The sequence below is a fragment of the Gallus gallus genome, chromosome 28 (assembly GCF_016699485.2).
Source record: "Gallus gallus isolate bGalGal1 chromosome 28, bGalGal1.mat.broiler.GRCg7b, whole genome shotgun sequence".
NCBI lineage: Eukaryota > Metazoa > Chordata > Aves > Galliformes > Phasianidae > Gallus > Gallus gallus.
In genome coordinates this window covers 3,825,544-3,845,328 of record NC_052559.1, presented here as the reverse complement: position 1 = coordinate 3,845,328, position 19,785 = coordinate 3,825,544, and the positions used below count along the sequence as shown (strand labels likewise).

At 66.0% G+C, this 19,785-nt stretch overlaps 4 protein-coding genes across 14 annotated transcripts; 2 read left to right on the top strand and 2 right to left on the bottom strand.

Annotated features, from left to right (window-relative positions):
* Positions 1 to 465: 465 nt before the first annotated feature.
* Positions 466 to 8,255, top strand: ABHD8 (abhydrolase domain containing 8). 3 transcript variants are annotated; one of them, XM_040653753.2, is made up of 6 exons: positions 466 to 910; positions 5,116 to 5,881; positions 6,288 to 6,458; positions 6,577 to 6,793; positions 6,867 to 7,017; positions 7,739 to 8,255. In XM_040653753.2, exons 2-5 carry the CDS (start codon positions 5,124 to 5,126, stop codon positions 7,014 to 7,016), a joined length of 1,296 nt encoding a protein of 431 aa, XP_040509687.1. In that variant the 5' UTR covers positions 466 to 910; positions 5,116 to 5,123; the 3' UTR covers position 7,017; positions 7,739 to 8,255. The 3 variants fall into 3 exon arrangements, with proteins under 3 accessions (XP_040509687.1, XP_003643443.2, XP_040509688.1); XM_003643395.6 differs by having other exon boundaries at positions 6,867 to 8,255; XM_040653754.2 differs by lacking the exon at positions 466 to 910 and adding an exon at positions 985 to 1,246 and having other exon boundaries at positions 6,867 to 8,255.
* On the bottom strand, positions 8,186 to 11,727 carry ANKLE1 (ankyrin repeat and LEM domain containing 1). Its single transcript, XM_046904690.1, is given in 8 exon segments — positions 8,186 to 8,511; positions 8,897 to 9,026; positions 9,100 to 9,259; positions 9,354 to 9,516; positions 9,589 to 9,790; positions 9,793 to 11,106; positions 11,187 to 11,292; positions 11,380 to 11,727. Coding segments are annotated over 8 exon segments (2,586 nt in total). The 5' UTR covers positions 11,718 to 11,727; the 3' UTR covers positions 8,186 to 8,338.
* Positions 11,728 to 12,316: 589 nt separating this feature from the next.
* On the bottom strand, positions 12,317 to 14,938 carry BABAM1 (BRISC and BRCA1 A complex member 1). 6 transcript variants are annotated; one of them, XM_040653756.2, is made up of 9 exons: positions 14,894 to 14,938; positions 14,057 to 14,371; positions 13,927 to 13,985; positions 13,718 to 13,838; positions 13,404 to 13,482; positions 13,125 to 13,149; positions 12,869 to 12,998; positions 12,678 to 12,764; positions 12,317 to 12,602 (listed from the first exon to the last, which is right to left on the bottom strand). In XM_040653756.2, exons 2-9 carry the CDS (start codon positions 14,351 to 14,353, stop codon positions 12,402 to 12,404), a joined length of 999 nt encoding a protein of 332 aa, XP_040509690.1. In that variant the 5' UTR covers positions 14,354 to 14,371; positions 14,894 to 14,938; the 3' UTR covers positions 12,317 to 12,401. The 6 variants fall into 6 exon arrangements, with proteins under 6 accessions (XP_040509690.1, XP_015155591.1, XP_040509691.1 ...); XM_015300105.4 differs by having other exon boundaries at positions 14,912 to 14,938; XM_040653757.2 differs by having other exon boundaries at positions 12,317 to 12,579; positions 14,912 to 14,938.
* A 428-nt stretch (positions 14,939 to 15,366) lies between these two features.
* USHBP1 (USH1 protein network component harmonin binding protein 1) lies at positions 15,367 to 18,933 on the top strand. Of its 4 annotated transcripts, none has more exons than XM_040653745.2 (14): positions 15,367 to 15,494; positions 15,618 to 15,891; positions 15,991 to 16,100; positions 16,172 to 16,357; positions 16,427 to 16,528; positions 16,611 to 16,741; positions 16,825 to 16,965; positions 17,048 to 17,130; positions 17,371 to 17,500; positions 17,575 to 17,809; positions 17,883 to 18,059; positions 18,140 to 18,222; positions 18,299 to 18,421; positions 18,716 to 18,933. In XM_040653745.2, the coding sequence occupies exons 1-14, from the start codon at positions 15,486 to 15,488 to the stop codon at positions 18,885 to 18,887; spliced, it is 1,956 nt and encodes a 651-aa protein (XP_040509679.2). In that variant the 5' UTR covers positions 15,367 to 15,485; the 3' UTR covers positions 18,888 to 18,933. The 4 variants fall into 4 exon arrangements, with proteins under 4 accessions (XP_040509679.2, XP_040509678.2, XP_040509677.2 ...); XM_040653744.2 differs by having other exon boundaries at positions 18,699 to 18,933; XM_040653743.2 differs by having other exon boundaries at positions 15,367 to 15,891.
* Positions 18,934 to 19,785: the final 852 nt, after the last annotated feature.

The following is a 19,785-nucleotide window of genomic DNA, read 5'->3' as shown; positions in this document are numbered from 1 at the left end:
AATGAATGAATGAATGAATGAATGACAAACATTGGCCATACTCTATTTGCCCATACTCTATTTGCCCATACTCTATTTGCGTCACAGCCCCTGCCTGCTCTGAGCTCGCACTCCCTGTGCTGAGCTCTGCCACACTCACAGCACAGCCACATGTGTGGGAAGCCACAATGACCACAGCAGTGAGAGAACAGCCCGTGGCTTCTCCTGCCCGACAAGGGCACGGATTAACACAAGTCCTGGTCACAGCACAGCACTGTGCTGATGGAGGAAACCCCCATCCCAGCTGGAACGCTGCAGCCAGCAGCAAGGAGCTGAGGACTCGTCCCACTGCAAGGGGCAAAGCCCGGAGCCCCCACGCAGCCCCCCTGCTCCTGGCAGGCCTCCATGGGCGGGCAGCTCGGTGTGCTCGCTTCAGCGTTGACTGGCAAGCCCTCTTGTCTGTCACGCAGAAAGCCCTCCTCCTTAGGAGGGATTTAAGGGGCTTTCTATGGCTGTAGACTACAAGGACAAATAGCACCCCCAAGCCCCAGAGCTCGGCTATGAGGCTCCTCTCTCCGCCGGGGCTCATGGGGAGAAGATGGAAGGAGAAATCGCAGCCTAAAGCCGATGAGCTGAGCTGAAGGCGCTGCTCCATCCTTCCCACCACACAGGCAAAAAAATGTGATCAGAGGAGCCGACCAGCTGAGCAGCCTGCCAGCGCCTGCATCCTGCTCCTGCAACCTGCTCCTGCATCCTGCTCCTGCATCCAGCGCCTGCATCCTGCATCCAGCACCTGCATCCAGCGCCTGCATCCAGCGCCTGCATCCTGCTCCTGCTGCCCCGCATCTCCTCCTCTCCCCCTCCGCCTCCTGCAAAGAGCGAGCCTTTCATTTGCAACCTCGGCTCCCGACAATCCCTGTCAATAAATGAGGTGAGCGCGCCGTTCTGCCCCTCTTTGTGATGCTCGGAGGGCGATGTGCTGCAGCAGAGGGGAGGAAGGTGCTCTGCGCTGCACGGGGAGCAAAATGGCCAAAGGGTCCGCTTCGAGGCTGAGAGCTGAAGGGCTTTGAATGGGGCTGCAGGGAGACGAGGGGAGGCGGCAGCTGCTGGGCAGCACGGCTGCTCGTGCTGTCATAGCGCTGTGCTACGAGCGTGCTTTGAGCGCGGGGTTAAAGCTGCCCAGTGATAGAACTTAGGGACGGCTTCTCGTTGTGATGCAATTACAGTCAGTGATTGCTGGCCGTGGAGGAAGACCCGCTGTTGCTATGTGCGTGGCAGATCTGCTCGGCTTTACGGTTGGAGAGCGAAGGGGGCACCTGCATGCGCCGCTGCCTGGCGGAGGGGGCAGGGTTTTCTCCTTCCTGCTCCTCGCAATGCTCCAGGCTGCTCCTGGAGGCTGCAGGACGTTTGCAGCTGAAGGATTGGAGCCAGCTTTGCCTGGCGATGCAGTGAGACCTGGAAGGATCCACCTGGAAATCCAGGAGGGTTTGGGAAGCCGGGGTGGGGGTGGGGGGGGGGGTGAGGCAGTATGTCAACCCCAAAGGTCAGGCACGGGTTACTCCTCTGTGCATTGCATAATCTTTTGTTTCTCAAGGTCTTCTTCCTTCCTAAAGGGAGACGTGTGGCAGGCAGCCAGCCCTGGCTCCAGGCTGCTGTGTGTGCGTCGGGTGCGTTGCTTTCCCCGCAGCGCTGCTTCTCCTCTCGGTGCCATTTGTCTGCACCCTGCAGGGCCCTCAGCACAGCCCTGCGCCGGGGGGGCCTTCAGGCTGGGCATGCTGAGGATCTCAGGGCCGCCTGGTTGGATCCTGCCCCCTTATTACTGCATGCCCTGATAAAGCTGCTGCTGTATCAGGCCGGGGAAGCCGGGTGTAACAATGCACCCAGGTGCTTTCCACCCACCCCAGGGCTGTTTTGGGGTTCCCCCAGAGGGAAGTTCACTTTGCAGGGCTAAAGTGGCACCAACACCTTCTTGTGCGTTACCTGAGGCCGGTGCTTAAACAGGTGTTGTCTTTACGTGTTTCTCAATGCCGTCATTTGCCCACTGTGCAGAGTGAATGAATGGGAGAGGATGGGAAGAGCACGACGGGCTTGGCCCATTCCTCAGGAGTGTCGTGTGTCATCATTAATACCCGCGAGCCCCGGAGGGAAGGGATTAGAGCTGAACAAATTATTATGGCAGGTCGGATTCTGGCTGCTGCACATCTCGCGCTCCTCCTCATGTCTCTGGCACCTCTCCTCCGAGGATTTGCAAGGAATTAGGTGATATGAAGCCCTGCTGCTCCCTGCGGGGGCCCGGGGCTGTGTGCTGGGAGGGGTCGGGGGTGCTGAGCAGTGGGACTGCAGGAGCATTGTGGCACAGGGGGAGCAGAAGCCGTTCGCAGCCCTCAGCTCCTGCAGTAGCGATGCTCTTGGCTCGGTAATTGGGGCCAAATGTTTACCAGGGCTTCTGGCAAGGACGGGCTCGGTGCCATGATGGAGAAACGCAGCATCCTTGCCCTCCTCCTGCCCCACGGGCTCCATGCCAGTCCCACATGGCTGCCCGTCACGCTACCACGTTGGGCTTTCTGCCCTCCACCCGTCGGATCGCGTCCCATTTCTCTCCAGCTGTGACATGGTGCCATCAAGTTGTGTAAAATCAGAGGCGCCGCAGCCCAAAGTAGGTCAGTAAGTTGTTTTTCCCAGCTGGGCTGTCGGCGGTGGAGGCAGGGAGGAGGCGCAGAGGTCGGGGCTGGAGGACCCCACGGCGGTGCCCACATTTGGGGCACGGAGCCCCGCAGCTGGGCGGCACGTCAGCCTCCCTGCATCGCTGCTACAGCATCCCTCGCTCCTCTGCTGCTGAGATAGGAGAGGTTTCCCAGGGGAAGCCGTGACTTTGGGGGGGACACACGCATGGGTAGCAGCTCATGGCGATGCTCTGCCCCTCCCCAGCCTCTGGGGATGCTCTGCTACACTCCTGGCCTGGCGCCGTGCCTGGCTCAGTGTTGTGCCTGGCCTTATGTAACTGGTGCCGAAATCTCGCTCTCTGCTGGGGGCGGCACTGGAAGGTAGCCGGGATGGAGGAAGGGGGGGGGGGGGGGGGGGGGGGGGGAGGAGAAGAGCAGCTCATCTCCATGGTTACCAGCATCTTCGCAAAGTTCTTCACATCCATCTGGTTTCATTTGCAGCCCTTTCATCTGGTGGAGGGAACGGCCCTTGATGTTTCTGGTTGCGGCAGACGGAGTGGTGGGAGGTGGGAGACGGGCGCGCTGTGCCCCCCCCCGCCCCACTGCACAGCCCTCCACCTCCACCTCCACCTCCTGCCCTTCCATTTCCCACTGGGATGCACCCTCTGCTGTGATTGAGTCAGGGCTTTCCCAGCTCCGGAGCCAAAGCATGGGCTGCCAGGTCTCGGGCTGTGAGCCCCAAGCCAAGCGTTGCTGTTAGGGGCTGAGCCTGCCCTGCTGGTCGCCCCCTCCTGCACCGGGACCAAAGCAGAGCCAAAGGCTGAGCCGGGCTCCTGGATCTGCCCACAGAGCTCCTGAGCGCAACAGCCTTCCAGCAAATCAATTCTGGAAACGAACAGGATGGACTAATTGAGTTAATCCTGCGAAGTTAATCAATGTCAAGTCGGGTTGGCCAGAAGTCCTGTTTATAATCCACGCGGAGATCATTAGTGCCCCGTGGAATGGAGGCGCAGTGCGAATCCTGGCTCCATGGACATCAGGGGTGGAAAGCACTCTGGGGTGCCCGTTTGTTGCAGGCTGAGCACAGTGGGATCTGCAGCCACAGACACTGCAGGACAGCAGCTGGATCCCACAGCTGCACTTCTGCCTCTGCCACCAACCCCACTCCCCTCAGTTCTCCACCTGCTCCTCTCTCTCGGTGCTTTGGACTCTGCTCTTCCAGCACTGCTGCTCCAGAAGTGCAATGGGACCAACGGGCGCAGCTGAAGCCTGGCACCCAGCTGGTGCTCGAGGCACGGTGAGAGCCGAGCGGTTCTCCATCCCAGCACAGAGGCACCGGGGAGCAGCTCTCCACGGCCCACTCCTGCAAGGGCTGCACTCAGCTTCTCCTTCCAGGGCTCTGAGGCCTTTTGCTCTTAACTCAGAGAGGAGGGAGGCTGCTGGGAACCGGGCTGTGCACGCTGGGGCTGCAGAGAGCCCTGAGCAGGGTGCAGCCGAGCTCCAAACGCATTCCATTACCAAAGCTGCAGGCAGAGCCCTGAGCCCAGGCGGCCTCCAGCCCGGGTTTTGTTTTGCTGATTCCCTCTCGTGCGCTGCCAGCATTGCTGCTGCAGTGCTGTGTGCTCTGAGTGGTTGCTGGGGGGAGTTAAGCGGGCTGCAGCCGGGATCGTGGTGTTTAATTCCCCTGGGGAATGAGCTCTGCCTTCCCCTCCATCCATGGGGGGGGTTCTGCTCTGCGACTGCAGCCATTGCTGGGGGGTCTACTGTACCCCCCCGGTCCCCACTGTGAATCGCTTTGCTGAGCAGACTCTCAGCATCAATAATTCAACATACTGAGCTGCATCCATAATAAATGCTCATCGGCCTGGTGGAACAAGGGGGGGGAGAGGGGGGCAGGAACATTTGCAGCTTCTCAGTGCTCCGGGTGCCCCCTGAGCTCAGAAACACCCCGAGCACCTCTGGAAGAGCACACAGCATGGGCTGGGCTGGCCCCGGGGCCAGGGGACGGTGCTATGGTCCCCCAGCCCCACGGCCTCCCCCCACCCCGCCATGGGGAGGGGGCTGCCCACCCTCCCAGCTGGATAACTGCCTCTCCCCCAGGTTCCTGTGCTCAGCATCGCTATGTGGAATGCCTCTAATTAAAACACCCAACCTCAGTCCCTGCAATTTGCATCTCTCGCTGGCTGTGGTGGTGGTTTGGATGGGAGCTGTACGCACACATTTAATCAGTATAAATAATGCATTTTCATAGCCGAGTCTCCCCTCAGCCCCACATTTGATGCCAGAAACATCATCTTCGACGGGCTTTTCCTTGGCTGTTATTCCCTCGGTTCCACCTCCGACCAGCGGCGAAGGGAGGTGGCTCAGGAGGGCTGTGCACACGGGGAGCACCGGGGGACACCCCAAGGCAGCTCCGGCAGCAGCTCTGCCCTGCTCTGTGCTGCTCTGACCTCCTTTCTGCTTCCTCACGCAGGGAGCATAATGCTGAACAGCATCACCGAGGGGTTCCTCTGCTGCCTGATGGGCAAGACGACCAACGCCGTGGGGCCGCTGGACAGCGTTGAGTCCAGCAATGGCTACAGCTTCCTGGAGGTGAAGCCAGGCAGGATCCTGAGGGTACGGCACAGCGCTCCCAGCCGCCCTCCTGCCGAGCCAGCCGAGGAGCCCGGGGCCGCAGAGAGGGGCACGGTGCACTGCAAGCGCAAGATCACGCTGTACCGCAACGGGCAGCTGGTGATCGAGAACCTGGGGGATGCCGTGCGCTCCGAGATCCTGCACTGCTCCAACAGCACGGCCGAACCCAGCAGCACCGTGGAGCTGGAGCTGTCTGAGCTGGCTGGCCAAGCCCCGGCGCAGGGCTCTGCTGGCACGCCGGGGTGCAGCACGCCGGGGTGCGGTGCACGCGATGCAGCGGGCGGTAAGCGTCGGAAGCGCAAGCCCAAGAAAGTCATCAACATCGACTGCAAGAAGCAGATCACGAGCTGCAAAGGGACGCACGGCGACGTGGTCCTGTTCTTCATCCACGGCGTGGGCGGCTCGCTGGACATCTGGAAGGAGCAGCTGGACTTCTTCACCAAGCTGGGCTATGAGGTGGTGGCTCCCGACCTGGCCGGCCACGGCTGCAGCTCAGCCCCGCAGATCGCTGCTGCCTACACCTTCTATGCGCTGGCTGAGGACATGAGGGCCGTCTTCAAGCGCTACGCCAAGAAGAGGAACATCCTGATAGGGCACTCGTATGGGTAAGGGGCACAGGGGTGCACTCGTCCCATTGCCATCCTCTCTGTGGCCGGATAGACCCTGCCCTGCAGGGCCGAGGAGCGGAGGAGGGTGTGGGGTTTCCAGCCCAGCTCTGATCCCCTCCACCCCCTCCGTGCCCGGCTCTGGGCCCAGCTAATCCCAGCACCCTGAGCATGGGCCGGTGAGGAAGCCGGCGGTGTTCAGCCTATAAATAGAGTAAGCCTGAGAAAGTCAATTAGATGGGGACTAAGCAGTGCGGAGGGAGCTGGATTAGATCGGAGACAAGCAGGATGCAGCGTGGCTGCACTGCTCCGTGGGTGCTGCTGACACCCCAGTGGCTTCTTCATGCACAGTGTGCAACGCTCACCGTCCTCACCGCGGCTCCCACGTTGCTGTCTGTCCCTGCAGGGTCTCCTTCTGCACCTTCCTAGCCCACGAGTACCCCGACCTGGTGCATAAAGTGATCATGATCAACGGAGGGGGCCCGACGGCGCTGGAGCCCAGCCTGTGCTCCATCTTCAACATGCCCACCTGCGTGCTGCACTGCCTGTCCCCGTGCCTCGCCTGGAGCTTCCTCAAGTGAGTCCCATTGCTGTCCCCAGCGAGCTCAGCCCTGAGCGTGCTGCCAGTGGGGGATCCCCAGCACGGGCAGGCACACCACCACCGTGCCATGCTGACCCCTGCCCACGTCCCGCAGGGCTGGCTTTGCCCGCCAGGGTGCCAAAGAGAAGCAGCTGCTGAAGGAAGGCAACGCCTTCAACGTCTCCTCCTTCGTGCTGCGTGCTATGATGAGCGGGCAGTACTGGCCGGAGGGCGACGAGGTGTACCACGCCGAGCTGGCCGTGCCCGTGCTGCTGGTGCATGGCATGCACGACAAGTTCGTGCCGGTGGAGGAGGACCAGCGCATGGCCGAGGTATGGGGCACAGCGGGGCCGAGGGCTCGTCCCGGTGCTGCCCGCCCAGCGCTGACACGTATCCCCCCAACAGATCCTGCTGATCGCGTTCCTGAAGGTGATCGACGAGGGCAGCCACATGGTGATGATGGAGTGCCCCGAGACGGTGAACACCCTGCTCCACGAGTTCGTCCTGTGGGAGCCCGAGACGCCAGCTGGGGACGGGCAAGGAGAGAAGAAATAAGGTGGTGGGGTCCGGGCTGCTCCGATGGGAGAGATGTTGGGGAGCGCAGAGGGGTTTGCGGGCGCACCGGGGCGCAGCCGGCCCTGCCGGGCACGGAGCCGGTTTTGTTCCCGGGCCGCGGGCGGGCGGAGGAGCACGGAGGCTCCCCCCGGGCACGGGCGTGTGGGGCCGGCGTTGGGAACACGGCAGACCCGGTCCTACGGCAGCCGCTGGAGCGCCTTCATCCTGTTTTGTTGTAGTATTCTATTCCTCACGCAGTGACCCCTCGGGGGGCAGAGCAAGGACACCGCGGGGACGCCGCTCCCAGAGCAGAGGGGGGCCCTGCAGGGGGTGACCCTGGCACCTCGCGGCACGGAGCTGAGTTGGGATTGCTTTAGGGGAAGCCCAAGTGGGATTTGCCTTTCTAAGCTGTGGTGGGGGCCAACGAGGCCAGAGCTGAGCTCTCCCCCAGTGCCACCGTGTATGCAGTCGTGTCCCCAAACACACCACTGCTTCAGGTCCTGCAGCTCTGGCTTCCGCTCAGCCCCCGTCCCACTGCGCCGGGGCTCCCGGGGGGGACACGGCTGCTCCCCGGCCCCCGACCCTCACGTGGGGATGGCCGCAGCCTCCCCTCACCACAAAGAGCAGAGCCGCCCCCCCCTCTTTGTTTTCTCCCCTTATTTCCCCCATCTAAACCAAAGACACAGCCAGGCCTGCTTGCCCAATGGAACCTCGTCCCCCAGGTGGGTGCAAACCCCTTCTCGTCCCCCTGGGCCCCCAAAACCATGCAATGAAGAGGACGGGCCTCGAGGAGCTGCTGCCAGCACAGCAGGGACCACGTGTGACAGGTGCCACGCGTGACCCACCGCTCCACCCCCCCCTCCTGGCACCGACCCACGCCCACCCTACAACCCCCCCCCCACCCCCCCGACAATTTGAACCACTAACACGTGGGTTCGGATGCATTTCCACGCGCCAACCCCAACAGATCACGGCTCTGCTCCCCTGCACCCCCCAAACCCAGGAGCTGCCGTCAGCACCGTTGCAGCTCCCACCCTCCAGGCTGCGCCGCTCGCACCATCGCTTGCACAAAGGCAGAACCCACCCCGTGCCATCCCGCGCAGTAAAGCCGTGTTGTATCCGCAGCCGCGTCCGACTCCACCGCGGGGACGCAAAGGCGGACACCGCTCTGAGCTGCTGCAGCCGTTTACTCATCGCCACTTAGGGGTAGAGATAAAATAAATAGAGACATTCTCGCCAGCGTTCACGACGTAAAAACCACCCCCACGCAGCCGTCCTCCCCTTTGGGAAGAGCAGGGGGTGCCTCCAGGCCTCGGGGGGGCTCAGCGCCCAGCCTGGATGTCAGCCGGCCGCAGCTGCCGCTCGCCCTCGGCCAGGAAGATGCGCATTGCCCGGTGCAGCATGTGGACGCCCATGCGCCGGCGCCGTGCCGGGGACCAGCTGGCTGCCAGGCCGTAGCAGTTCCCCTTCCGCTGGTTGGTGACGGCACGCAGCCCTGCGGGGTCGGGGTCAGCGCCCACAGCTCCCGCACCGCGCTTACTGTGAGCCCCCACGGGGCCCCCATTAGCACCCACATTGCTGTAAGCTCCCCGTGAGCACCCGCAGCCCCGTGAGGTTGGGATCCCCTTTAGCGCCTGTGGCCCCATGAAGTCCCCTTTAGCATCTACATCCCTATAGTGACAAAGTCCCCATTAGCACCCATGGGATCCCATTAACATCCACTCCCACGCATCTTTTCCCCGCAGGAGATGAGTTTGGGGCACTGTGCCAACCCCATCCAGGGACCCCCAGCTCTCCACGTGCCCCAGGACAGGCTGCATCCCCCTGCTGCCATACAGGAAGGTGGGACCGGTCCCCCCAAGCCCCCATCCCCCACTCACCCAGGGCCTCCAGCATGCAGCCCTCCCTCGTGTACGCCTCAGCCGGCACGCTGCTCTGGAAGCAGTGCAGGGAGATGACACCCATCCCACTCGCCCAGATCTCCAGGATGCGCCGCACCTTGGGACAGCCCTGTGGGACAGCCCCGTGCCCATAAAGCTTCCTCCTTCCCCATGCGATCCACCCCACACCCACCCCATCCCACCTTCCTCGTCCCCATGCGGTGCTGGGTCACGGCCTCGGCGAGGTGGCTGTAGGGCCGGGCGCGCGTCCCTTTGCCCACATAGAAGATGGCATCAACGAAGGTCTTGAAGCACTCCATGGGGCTCAGGCGGTGGCAGCGCAATGGGAGGTCCTGGGTGGTCCTGGGAGTGCAGAACCCACCCCCGGGGGCACACAGGACTTCCAGCTGTGGGGTTCCCAGCCTCAGGGGCCGCCCAAGAGGCAGCGCAGCCCTACCTGGGGTCGAGCAGGAGGTAGTTGAAGCTGGCTTTGAGCAGCCCCTCGCGCCAATGTCGGCTCCGGTCGGGGCGGTCGAATTGCTGTGCCAACACCATCTCATCCTCGGTGCAGTTGGGGATATGCCCGGTGCGCAGCGCATCTGCCAGCTCAGGGCTGTGCCCTGGGGGGGGGGGGGGATTGGGGTCACCCTGAGTCTCCCAGCACTATGGGGACGGCGGTCCCCGGGACTCACCTGCTGGGCTGCGGCTCAGCTCCTCCAACCGCCGCAGGTACACGCGCCGGGTGAGCACCGTGATGGGTCCGGGGTCGTAGCCCAGCGCCCGCAGCCGCCGGAGGAGCGCTTCATCAGAGAGCACCCGCAGGGACTGCGCTCGGTCCCCATCCCCAGGGCCGGTGGCCTCAGCACTGGGACTGCGCCGCTCAGTGGGCGGGCATCCATTGGGTTCCACGGGGCGGTGGGGGCTGTGGTCAGTGGGTGTGCGTGGCATCGGGGGGGTCCTTGGCTCCGGCACCCCGGGGTCAGTGGCAGGAGTGGAGCCCTGAATGTGTGATGGGGAATCCGGGGGGTTGTCACTGTCCCCTGGACCCGGCAGCACCGTGGAGCTGGGAGAACCCCGAGCATCTGATGGGGAGTCCTGGGGGTGGCTGTGACCCCCAGGGCCCAGCAGCACTGTAGGGCTGAGGGATCCCTGAGCACCCGACAGAGGGTTCTGGGCACAGCCGTGATCCCCATGAGCCAGCAGCACTGTGGGGCTGGAGCTGCTGGTTCCCATGGGGGAGCTGGGCTGGCTGGGGGGCCTGGGGAGGATCTGGGTGTCATCTGAAGACACTGTGCTTTCTCCATCCCCTCTGGACACATCCTCACCACCGAGGGCAACGCAGTGTCCTGGGGTGGTGCCAGGATCCCTGGGGACACCCCTGGGTGCTCTGACCCGGGGGGGCCTGCGGGGCTTTTCCAGGCTGGCATCGAAGAGGGAGGAGGAGGAGGAGGAGGAAGCGCTGAGCCTTGCTGCTGAGGCCTGGAGGCGGCTCTTGGTGCGGGGGGTGACGTGGCAGAACTGGGGGGGCTGCAGCCCCTGCAAAGTGCCATCCCCTGCAGCAATGCCAGCCGGGATGCAAGGGAGCCCCTGGGTGCGGGGGGGGAGCACTCGAGGCTGCAGCCCTGGAACAGCACAGGCAGCTCCTCTGAGGAGGGGGCTTCTCCTGGGCACACCCCAGCCCCGTTGGGCTCCAGCATCTCCACTGCAGTGACGAAGCGCTCGCTATCCTCGCTGCTGTCCCCAGGGAGGTCATGGCCTCCGGTTCCTGCTTCCAGCACCCCACGGTCCCCACTGCAACGCAGGGGCTGGGGGGGGCTCCTGGCCCCAGCACCGGGCTGCAGGGAACAGCGCACCCCCGTCCCCTTTAGGGGTACCTCCTCACACTCACCCCCAGCCCAGAGCAGCGTGCTGGATGCCAGGGGCTGCAGGGGCAGAGCTGGACCTCCTGGGAGCCGTGGGGTGGGGGAGGGACCCAAAGAGGGCTGAGCACAGCACGGGGGCTCCCCCAACCCGCAGCTGCCCCCCAGCCCGAGCTCGTCCAGCTGGGACACGCGAGTGCTGCTCAGCAGCTCCGCATCGGTGCGATCCTCGGACAAGAAGGACAGCGAGCGCCGGGCTCCGTGGGGGTCTGGGAGGCTCCAGTCCTGCAGGAGCTGCACGCACAGCCCATGGCCCTGCTCCAGCGCCAGGTCGATGGCTCGCTTCCCGTCCTGCAGGGAGGGGACACCGCTGCTGGGTACCACCCCCGCCAAGGACGGAGGGCTCCGGGGCGCCGCCCCCAAGCGCTAACCTGGTCCCGCAGCTCCGGGTCCCCCCCATTCTGCAGCAGCAGCTCCAGGCACCCGCAGCTCCCCCAGGACGCAGCGACGTGCAGCGGCGTGAGCCCCTCGGCAGCCCTACCACCGTACCGGCGTCACCGCTGTCCCCTCGGCGGCTCCGCTCCCCGCTGGGCAGTACGGGGCCGAGCCCCCCGCGGCCGTTACCTGGCATTGGGGTCCCCTCCGTAGCGCAGCAGCAGCCGCAAGCAGCGCACTCCTCGCTCGGCCCCCCCCGCAGCACTCAGATGGACGGGGGCGAACCCTCCCGGGAGCAGCAGGTTGGGGTCGGCCCCGCGCTGCAGGAGGACCTCCACCGCCCTGCGGGGGGGGGGGACAACGCGGGGGTCACCCCGCACCGCAGCACCGCCACGGCCGTGCGGCAATGCAACAACCCCGGCTGCAAAGCCTACGCCGCCGCTGCAACGCCCGGGCTGCTGCAACGCCCGACCCTCCCCCGTGCAACGCCCGACCCCTCTCCCCCCCCGCCCCCCCTCGCAGCCCATCCCGGTGCCCTCTTACTCCTCGCGCCCGCCCCGCAGCGCTGCACACAGCCGCCCCGCCGCCCCGCGCCGCCCCGCGCCATTCATGCCGCCGTGCGCACGCGCCTCCCCACTTCGAATCCCCCGCGCGCCGCCGCTGATTGGCTGGCGAGGCGACCAATAAGAGGCGCCCACGGGGGGGGGCTGCCACGCCCTCCCGCCGGAAGTGGGGGCGACCGGAGGGGGCGTGGCCTCAACCGCTGCGCTGCGCCGCTACTGCCCGGTGCCGCACAGCACCACCCGGTGCCCCGCACCAGTACTGCCCGGTGCCTCCCAGCGCTCCGCACCAGCACCACCCAGTGCCGCGCTCCAGCACTGCACACGCCGCTCTGCAACAGCACGGCGCCGCTCCGCGCACCAGAACCGCCCATTGCTCCCCAGTGCCCCCCATCACCACCACGCAGTGCCTCCCAGTACCCCCCCACGCCCCCTCACCACATCCAGCGGCAGTCCCAGTGCTGCCCCGGTGCCCCCGGACACCCCCTGGCATCCCCACGGCACCCCCCATTACACCCTTTGTCCCCCCCCCTCGCACCTCCAGCACAGAAACCACACCACAGCCGGGCAGGAAAACACCTCTTTTTCCCCCCCAGTTCCACAGCCGGGCACCCAAACCCAACGGCGGCCACGGGGCGGCCCCTCCCCAGCTCAGACGGTGGCCTCCACCTCGGGGGGCTCATCCCCCTCCAGCAGGCTGTATGCTGCGTGGCTCTGGAAGGGCCTCTGCAGGGGATGCGCCAGCAGTTTGGCCATGCAGTTGTGCAGCTCCACCGCCGGCCCCGTCAGCGTCACCTCGTACCTGTAGTTGGTGCCCTTGGTGTCCAGGCTGCCAAAGAAGGCATACAGCTCCTGAGGGGCACAGGGTGTGGGTAGAGGGGGGGGGGGTGGCACAGCGCCGTCACCCCCGGCTCTTTCCACGCATACCTTCCAGCTGGTCTCGTCCTCCTTCTCCTCCGCCCCATTGTGGATATAGACGACGTCGAAGAAGAAATAGGGGCACTGCAGCATCTTCTGCAGGGGGAGAAGCGAGCACGGCTCCGCATGCAGCAGCGTGCAGAAATTGGTGCTCAGCCCAGGGGGGTGGGAGGGGGGCGGGGGGGGGGGGGGGTCTTTACCTTCATCTGCTCTGACACAGAGAACTGGGGCTGGCAGCCGGGGCGGCCGAGCACCAGGATGGTGCGCACCACGTAGGGCGGGGGGATGGTCTGCACGTTGTCCGTCACCGGCAGCTCGATCTTCTGCTGGCTGGGATGCCATGCTGGGACTGAGCGCCACGCAATGCCCCCTCCCACCCCAATAACACCCCCAGGGGCTGCTCTGCGCTGGGAGCTTCCAGCCCTGACCCCCCCCCCCCCCGCTGTATGGACTCACATGAGGTTGAAGAGCCCGTCCAGATCTGTAGTGCGAGGTAAGGAGCAGTGCTGGCACACAGAGCCCTCCCACCCCTCCATAACCAAACCCAGCGCCCACCAGGGATGCAGCAGAATGGGACAAAACTGGGGACAGAACCTCCAGAGATGCCATTTGGTGGCTGTGGAGGAGCTGCCATCACACCCATGGCACAGACTCAGCCGCGCCGGGGGCACTGTGGGTCTCTGCCCTCTGCAGGAATGGACTGGGACCCCTTCCTGCCCCAATGTCAGTGGATACTGAAGGACTTGCAGACGACGGTCTCCAGGTCGTAGAGGCAGCTGCAGACCTCACGGGGGTCTGAGGTGAACCCTGAAAGCTGGGAGGGGGCAGGTGAGGGTCACAGAGCCACCCCAACCCCATCCTGCTCCATCCTCATCCCATCCCCATCCCCATCCCATCCCCATCCCCATCCTGCTCCATCCACATCCCCATCCTATCTGCATCCCATCCCCATCCCCACCCTGCTCCATCCTCAACCCATCCCCATCCCATCCCCATCCCCACCCTGCTCCATCCCCATCCCATCCCCATGCCCCCCCATCCCCACTCACCCACGTGGCGTCGTTGTTCACCACCACCAGTGCAAACTCGTGGCTCTTGTCAATCTTGTGCTTCGTCCTCACAAACATCTCAATCATCTTCTGTGAGATGTTCAGCGCGTTGGTCTTGGAGCTGCCGGGATGGGGGGGTGGGGGCACAGCACTCAGCGGGGTCCCCCCCCTCTCAGCCCCTCCCCACATCAGCCCCACCATTCACTCACCCATTGAACGACTCCAGCTTGGGCAGAGCCATCTCCTCAGCCAGGTCCAGGCAGATGATCTGGGCGAGACCCCCACGGCTGAGCCCCGCACCCCACAGCTGAGCCCACCCCCCCATATCCACGCACTCACCACCTTCTCAGGGCAATTCACCCGCGGTGTCTTCACCTGCACCTCGGGGGGGGGATGTGCGGGGCCGGGCCAGGCGGTGCCATCGGGGGCAGCGGTTCCCTGCGGGCTGTCCTCGCTGCTGGCCGCCTCCCCCTCCCCCTCGCTGCGGTTCCCCACGCTGCTCTGAGCGCTCAATGCCCGATCCTCGGCGCCCTCAGGGTTGGAGCGGGTGCGCGGCCGCTGCTCCGGAGCCTTTTCCTCCTCCTCCTCAGCAGCACTGCCCGGCCCCGACGTGTCCATCCCGCAGCTGCGCTCCATGGCACCGCTCTGGGGGGGCTGTGGGGGGTCACTGCACCCCCAGCTCCGTGCGCCCCCCATCCGTGCGCTCTTTGCTCTGCGCACCCTTTGCTCAGTGCATCCCACACCCCACGCACAGTGTGTGACCCACCCCCAGGCACCCCCTGCTCTGCACACCCCATAACTACACACCCCACGCATCCTCTGCTCAGCGCACCCCATTCCCGTGCACCCCCCGCTCCGTGCACCCCCCGCTCCGTGCATCCCGAGCTCTGTGCACCCCCAGCTTCGTGCCCCCCACACCCGTGCACCCTTTGCTCTGTGCACCCCCAGCTTCGTGCACCCTCTGCTCCGCACACCCCATATCCACGCAACCTTTGCTTTGTGCACCCCCCGCTCTGCGCACCCCCCACCCTGCACACCCCCTCGCCCCGTACACCCCCACTCCACCCCCTCCCGTTCCCACACGCCCCATGCTCATACCCTCCCCCCCCCGTTTTGTACCCCCCCGGCACGTACGGACCCCCCGCCCCCCCCGTGCTACCCCTTATCCCCGCGCACCCCCCGCCGCGCGCTCACCCGCTCTCGGCCGCCCGAGCCCCGCCCGGCGCGACCCGGAAGTGGCCCCGCGCAGGGGTTGCTGGGAGTTGTAGTTCTCCGGGCGCTGCCTGACACGTGGGGTCACCCGGGCGTGCACCGCGCCCCGATCGCGTGTGCACACCGCCCTCTGCAGCCGTGCAACAGCCCCTGCACCGCAGACACCCACGCGCACCCCAAAATCCGTGCACACCGTCCTGCACCCATGCAAATCTTCCTGCACTCAAGGACGCTGAGCAGAGTGCGGGCCCCCAGCTGGCTCCATGGGCATCCACGTGCAGGGGAGGGCCCGGTGTGGGGCAGAGCGGGGCTTCGGGGTGGGGATGGGGTCCCCCAGAGCCCCCCCGGCGTGGCCGTCACCCGGCGCAGGGCAGCACAACGGTTAAGCGCAGGATGCAGCGGGGCTGCTGAGGAAGAGGAAATCTCAGCAGGAACACGGAGTGGCCAAGGCCAGGGGCGGCCCCGCGGGGCCCCACCAGCAGCGGGATCCGCTCATTGCAGGATCCGGTCACTGTGGGGCCGAGCTGTGGGGCCGGGCGCGGGCAGGAGACGTGCGATGGAGGAGGCAAGCGGGGCGTCCCCGAGGGCGCGGGGTGCTGCAGGTCCCCAGAGCTCAATCGTTGTCCCCATCTCTGCCAAACTGCATCCCCAATTACACAGGCACCCCCCTGCACCTTCCGACCCCCAGGGCCAAGCCGGGCAGAGCCCCCGCGCCCCACTGCGCCTTGCAGGTGAGCGGCTGGACGAGGACGAGGACAGGGATGAGGATGAGGACGAGGACGAAGATGAGGACGCAGCCGCGGCGGGGGACGAGGAGCACATCACCACACTGCTGGCCTGCACAGACCCCCACAGCACTCGGCCTCTGCCCCATAGGGACCAAGAGGAGCACTCGGGGTGCACCGGCAGCCCCCACCCCCATGGGCAGCAGCCTCGAGGGCTCGATGGCGCTGGGACAGAAGGTGGGTGCAGTGCTCCGTGCCATGCCTCGCCATGATGCATTGTGCTGCGCTGCGCCACGCCACGCCATGCCAGGAGCTGACCCCGTGCCCTCTCCCCAGCCCCCCACCCCGACCTCTTTGCTGCCCTGCAGCACGCCGTCAGCTCGCTGGAACGCGCCGTCATCTCCCGGCATCGGTGCACGCCGGCACCGCCAGCAGAGTGGGCACAGGTGGGGCAGCGCGGCACGGACAGCCCCGGCACCACGGGGATGGGCGCTGCCCCATGGCTTTGTGCCCCCAGAGCCTGGAGGAGCTGCAGCGCGTGGCGGGGCCGTGCCAGGGCCTGGGGAGGGGAGAGGGGCTGCTGGAGGAGGCGGAGAGGAACGCAGCGCTGCGGGCAGCATTGGGGGACCGCGATGAGGAGCTGAGCCGCACCACGGATGCACTGCGGGCGTTGCAGGGGGAGCGCGAGCGGCTGCAGGGGAAGGTGGGTGTGGGGCGGCACCGGGGGGAGCCCCACGGTTTGGGCCCTGGGCTCAGCATGGTGCTCACACAGGTGTGGGAGCTGCAGGAGGCTCTGGCCAGGCTGGAAGGGACGGGCGGTGCCGGGGGTGACACCACGGGGCTCAGCGGTGCCCCGGGACCGGGGGACCCCCAGGTGAGTGTGGGGCAGGGGTGGATGGGGCTCCATTTAGGGGATCCCCCCCCCCAGTGCTGGGCTCTGCCTGTCCCCTCTGCAGGACTTGTCCGGCTGCATCCTGAGCTGTGACGATGCTCAGCCCCACGGCGCTCAGCCCCACAGCCCACTCTCCCCCCCACCCTCAGAGGGTGCCAGCCGGGAGCTGGAGCAGAGGATGCAACAGCTACAGGGGTGAGTCCCCCTGACCCCAGCAACTGCTGAGCACCTCTGGTGGGGAAACTGAGGCACAGAGCTGACCGGGTGGCGGTGCACAGGCACATGGAGAGGCTGAAGGAGGTGAACCAGCAGCTCTCAGCTGCCCTGCGTGACTGCAAGAGCGATTCGGAGCGGCTCAGCATGGTGCTGGGGCAGCACGAGTCCCGCAGCAGCGCGCTGCACCTGGCACTGCACTGCAGGTGGGGATGGGGCAGGGATGGGGATGTGGGGATGTGGGGGGGGGGACAGCCCCAGTGCTGCGCTGAGCCCCTCTGTGTGCAGTGAGCGCTGCGTGGACGCCTATGCTGCGCTGCTGGAACGGATGTGGGCGAAACTGGGCAGGGATGGGCACGGCCCCAGTGCTGGTGAGTGCCAACCTGGGGGATGAGGGATGTGGGGGTGCTGGGGGAATGGAGGGAGGGTGTATGAGTGTTGAGGGGATAGCAGGAGGAGATTGGGGGGCTGCTGCAGGCTTGCAGGGATACATAATGTGATTCTGTGGGGATTCTGAGGGCTGTGAGGGGATGCAGGGGGATGTGGGCATCCTGGGTGCTGGCACAACTGCGCTGAGCACACTGTGGCCACACCACCTATCCCATTCCCAGGAGCCACAGGGGAGCAGAGCACAGAGCACAGCTGTGGCTCCAGCCCCACACAGAGACTGCAGCTCCCGGACCAAGCAGAACCAAAAAGACAGGAGGGGAGCAGGGTCACCTCCTGCCCCGGGCTTCACAGGTACCCCATCCCCATCCCCAGGGCACCCCCTGCCCTACGCCCACCTGACTGCCACCTCACCCCCATCCACGCAGCACCCACGGGTCAGAGGAGGGGGCCCTGCGTGAGGCCATCCGCCAGCTGCGTGCCGAGCAGGCGGCCGTGCAGATGTCCCTGCACCACGTCCCCACGCCCAGCCGTGCCCCGTCCCGCCGTGCTGAGGATGCCTGTGCCCGTGCTGAGCGCGCACTGCGGGATGCTCGTGCCCTCCTGCCTGGCTGGAGGCGGCCGGAGAGAGCGGAGCTGCTGCGGGAGGTGGCGGAGCTGAAGGTGAGCGCGGCGGGGTCCCCCGGGGAGGTGACAGCAGGAGGTGACGGTGACGGTGACGGCGCTGCTCTGCCAGGAGGCCATGGCCGAGCTGAGGACGCGGCTGCAGCTGGCGGAGCGGGAGAAGCGGGGCCTGGAAGTGCTGGCGGCTGCGCAGGGCCCACGGGAGGCAGCGCTGCGCCTGGTGCTGCAGCACATGGAGCGGGAGCAGGGGGCTCACAGCCCCCCCAGCGGCTCCAGCAGCAGCGAGGAGGTGAGGCTCCCCGTGTCCCGGGGGCTGCTCGGTGCTGACCCCCCCCTCCCCACCCTGCTGACCCCCTCTGCTCTCCGCAGGATGCCCCGATGGGAGCAGCAGCACCGCAGCGCCCTGCGGACCCGGAGAGGACGGCGCAGGAGCTGCAGTGCGCATTGGCACGGTGAGGGCCCGCGGCTCTGGGAGTGCTGCATTCACTGCAGTGCTGTGCCGGGCACTGCCATGCGTGTGTCCCACAGCATGGAGCAGCTGCACGCCCGTGCACAGGCCCTGGTGCTGTCCCTGGAGCAGAGCAGTGCCGTCAGCCGTGCGCAGCACGAGCACTGCATCGCCGTCACCAGAGAGTCCTTCCACGCTCACAGGTGGGCAGAGGGAGCCTAAACCACGGGGCTTTCCTGCACGCCCTGAGTGCACGGCCCCCCCTGTGCGCCCCAAAGCACCGTTCCTTCCTGCACCCTCTCAAGTCTCTGTGCCCTCCTGCATGCCCACAAAGCAAGATCTCCTCCTGCAAGCACCCTTCCTGCAAACCCCAAAGCGCGCTCCCTTCCTGCTCTCCCTGTCTGCACGCTGTCCCCATGCCCCATAGTGGCACTGCACCCACCCGCCGCAGTGCCCTCCTGCCATCCCCGTACCCCACAGTGATGCTGTGCCCGCAGTGCTCTGGCCCTGGCATACCGCAGCGCCCGGCGCAAGCAGGCGGCACAGCTGCAGCACCTGGAGGCACGGGCAGGAGCCGTGCAGCAGCAGCAGGCGCAGCGCATGCAGGCGTTGGCACGACGGCTGCAGGCCCTGGAGCAGCACGCGGCCGGTGGCGAGACCTGCATTTAGGGACGCAGGCTGAGTCCATGGGGACAATAAAGCGCCGATGCTCGTGGCTCTGGCTCGGCCGCACTGGGGGTGGATGGGGGCTATGGGGTCAGCTCATCCCGGTAACAAAGCCGTCCCCCCTCCTGCGGCCCCATGGCGCAGATGAAGCCGTTCCGTTCGCCCTGACGCGGGATCAAAGGTGACGGCGGTGGCCCCATGCATATTCAGGAGGAAGAGGAGCAGTGACCCTGCACGGGGTCGGGGGCTGCGGGGGCGGGGGGGGGGGGGAGCGGGGCTGGAGGCGGCCCTGCGGCCCCCACAGCAATGAGGGCCCAGCAGAAGTGGGGCTGAGCGTGGGGTGAAGACGCATGGGGGGCTGTGGGATGTGTGGGGCGCTGGGGAGACTGAAGCACGGGGCTGGGGGGGGGTGGAGGGCTGCGGCACCCCGGGGACGTCCCGCTGCGGAGTTCAAGGCTCAGCAGATCGATATCCAGATGGCGGGTGGGCAGACGGGGTGTGGGGTGGGCTGCAAGGGGGGGGGCAGGGACACCAGGGTGTGGGGAATGGGGACACAAGGATTCCAGGCAGGGATGGGGGGGGGGCAGAAGTGTAGGACACAGATGTTGATATGCACACGTTAATGTATATATGATCACGTGGATAAAGATCCACTGGAAGAGCTCTGGTGGGGGGAAAGAGCAGGGGGTGGGCTGTCTGCACCGTGGGGACACGGAGGGGTGTGCTGGGGGGCTGCGGGGACGCAGAGCTGGAGGGATGCAGGGCAGGGATGCACAGTGGGGATGCAGGGATGTAGGGATGCACAGTGGGGCTGTAGGGCTGCCGTCTCGGCCGGGACCAGGCTGCCTTGTCGGGGGTTCCGGGGGGGCCACTGGCAGTGGTGTGGATGGGCTGACCCATG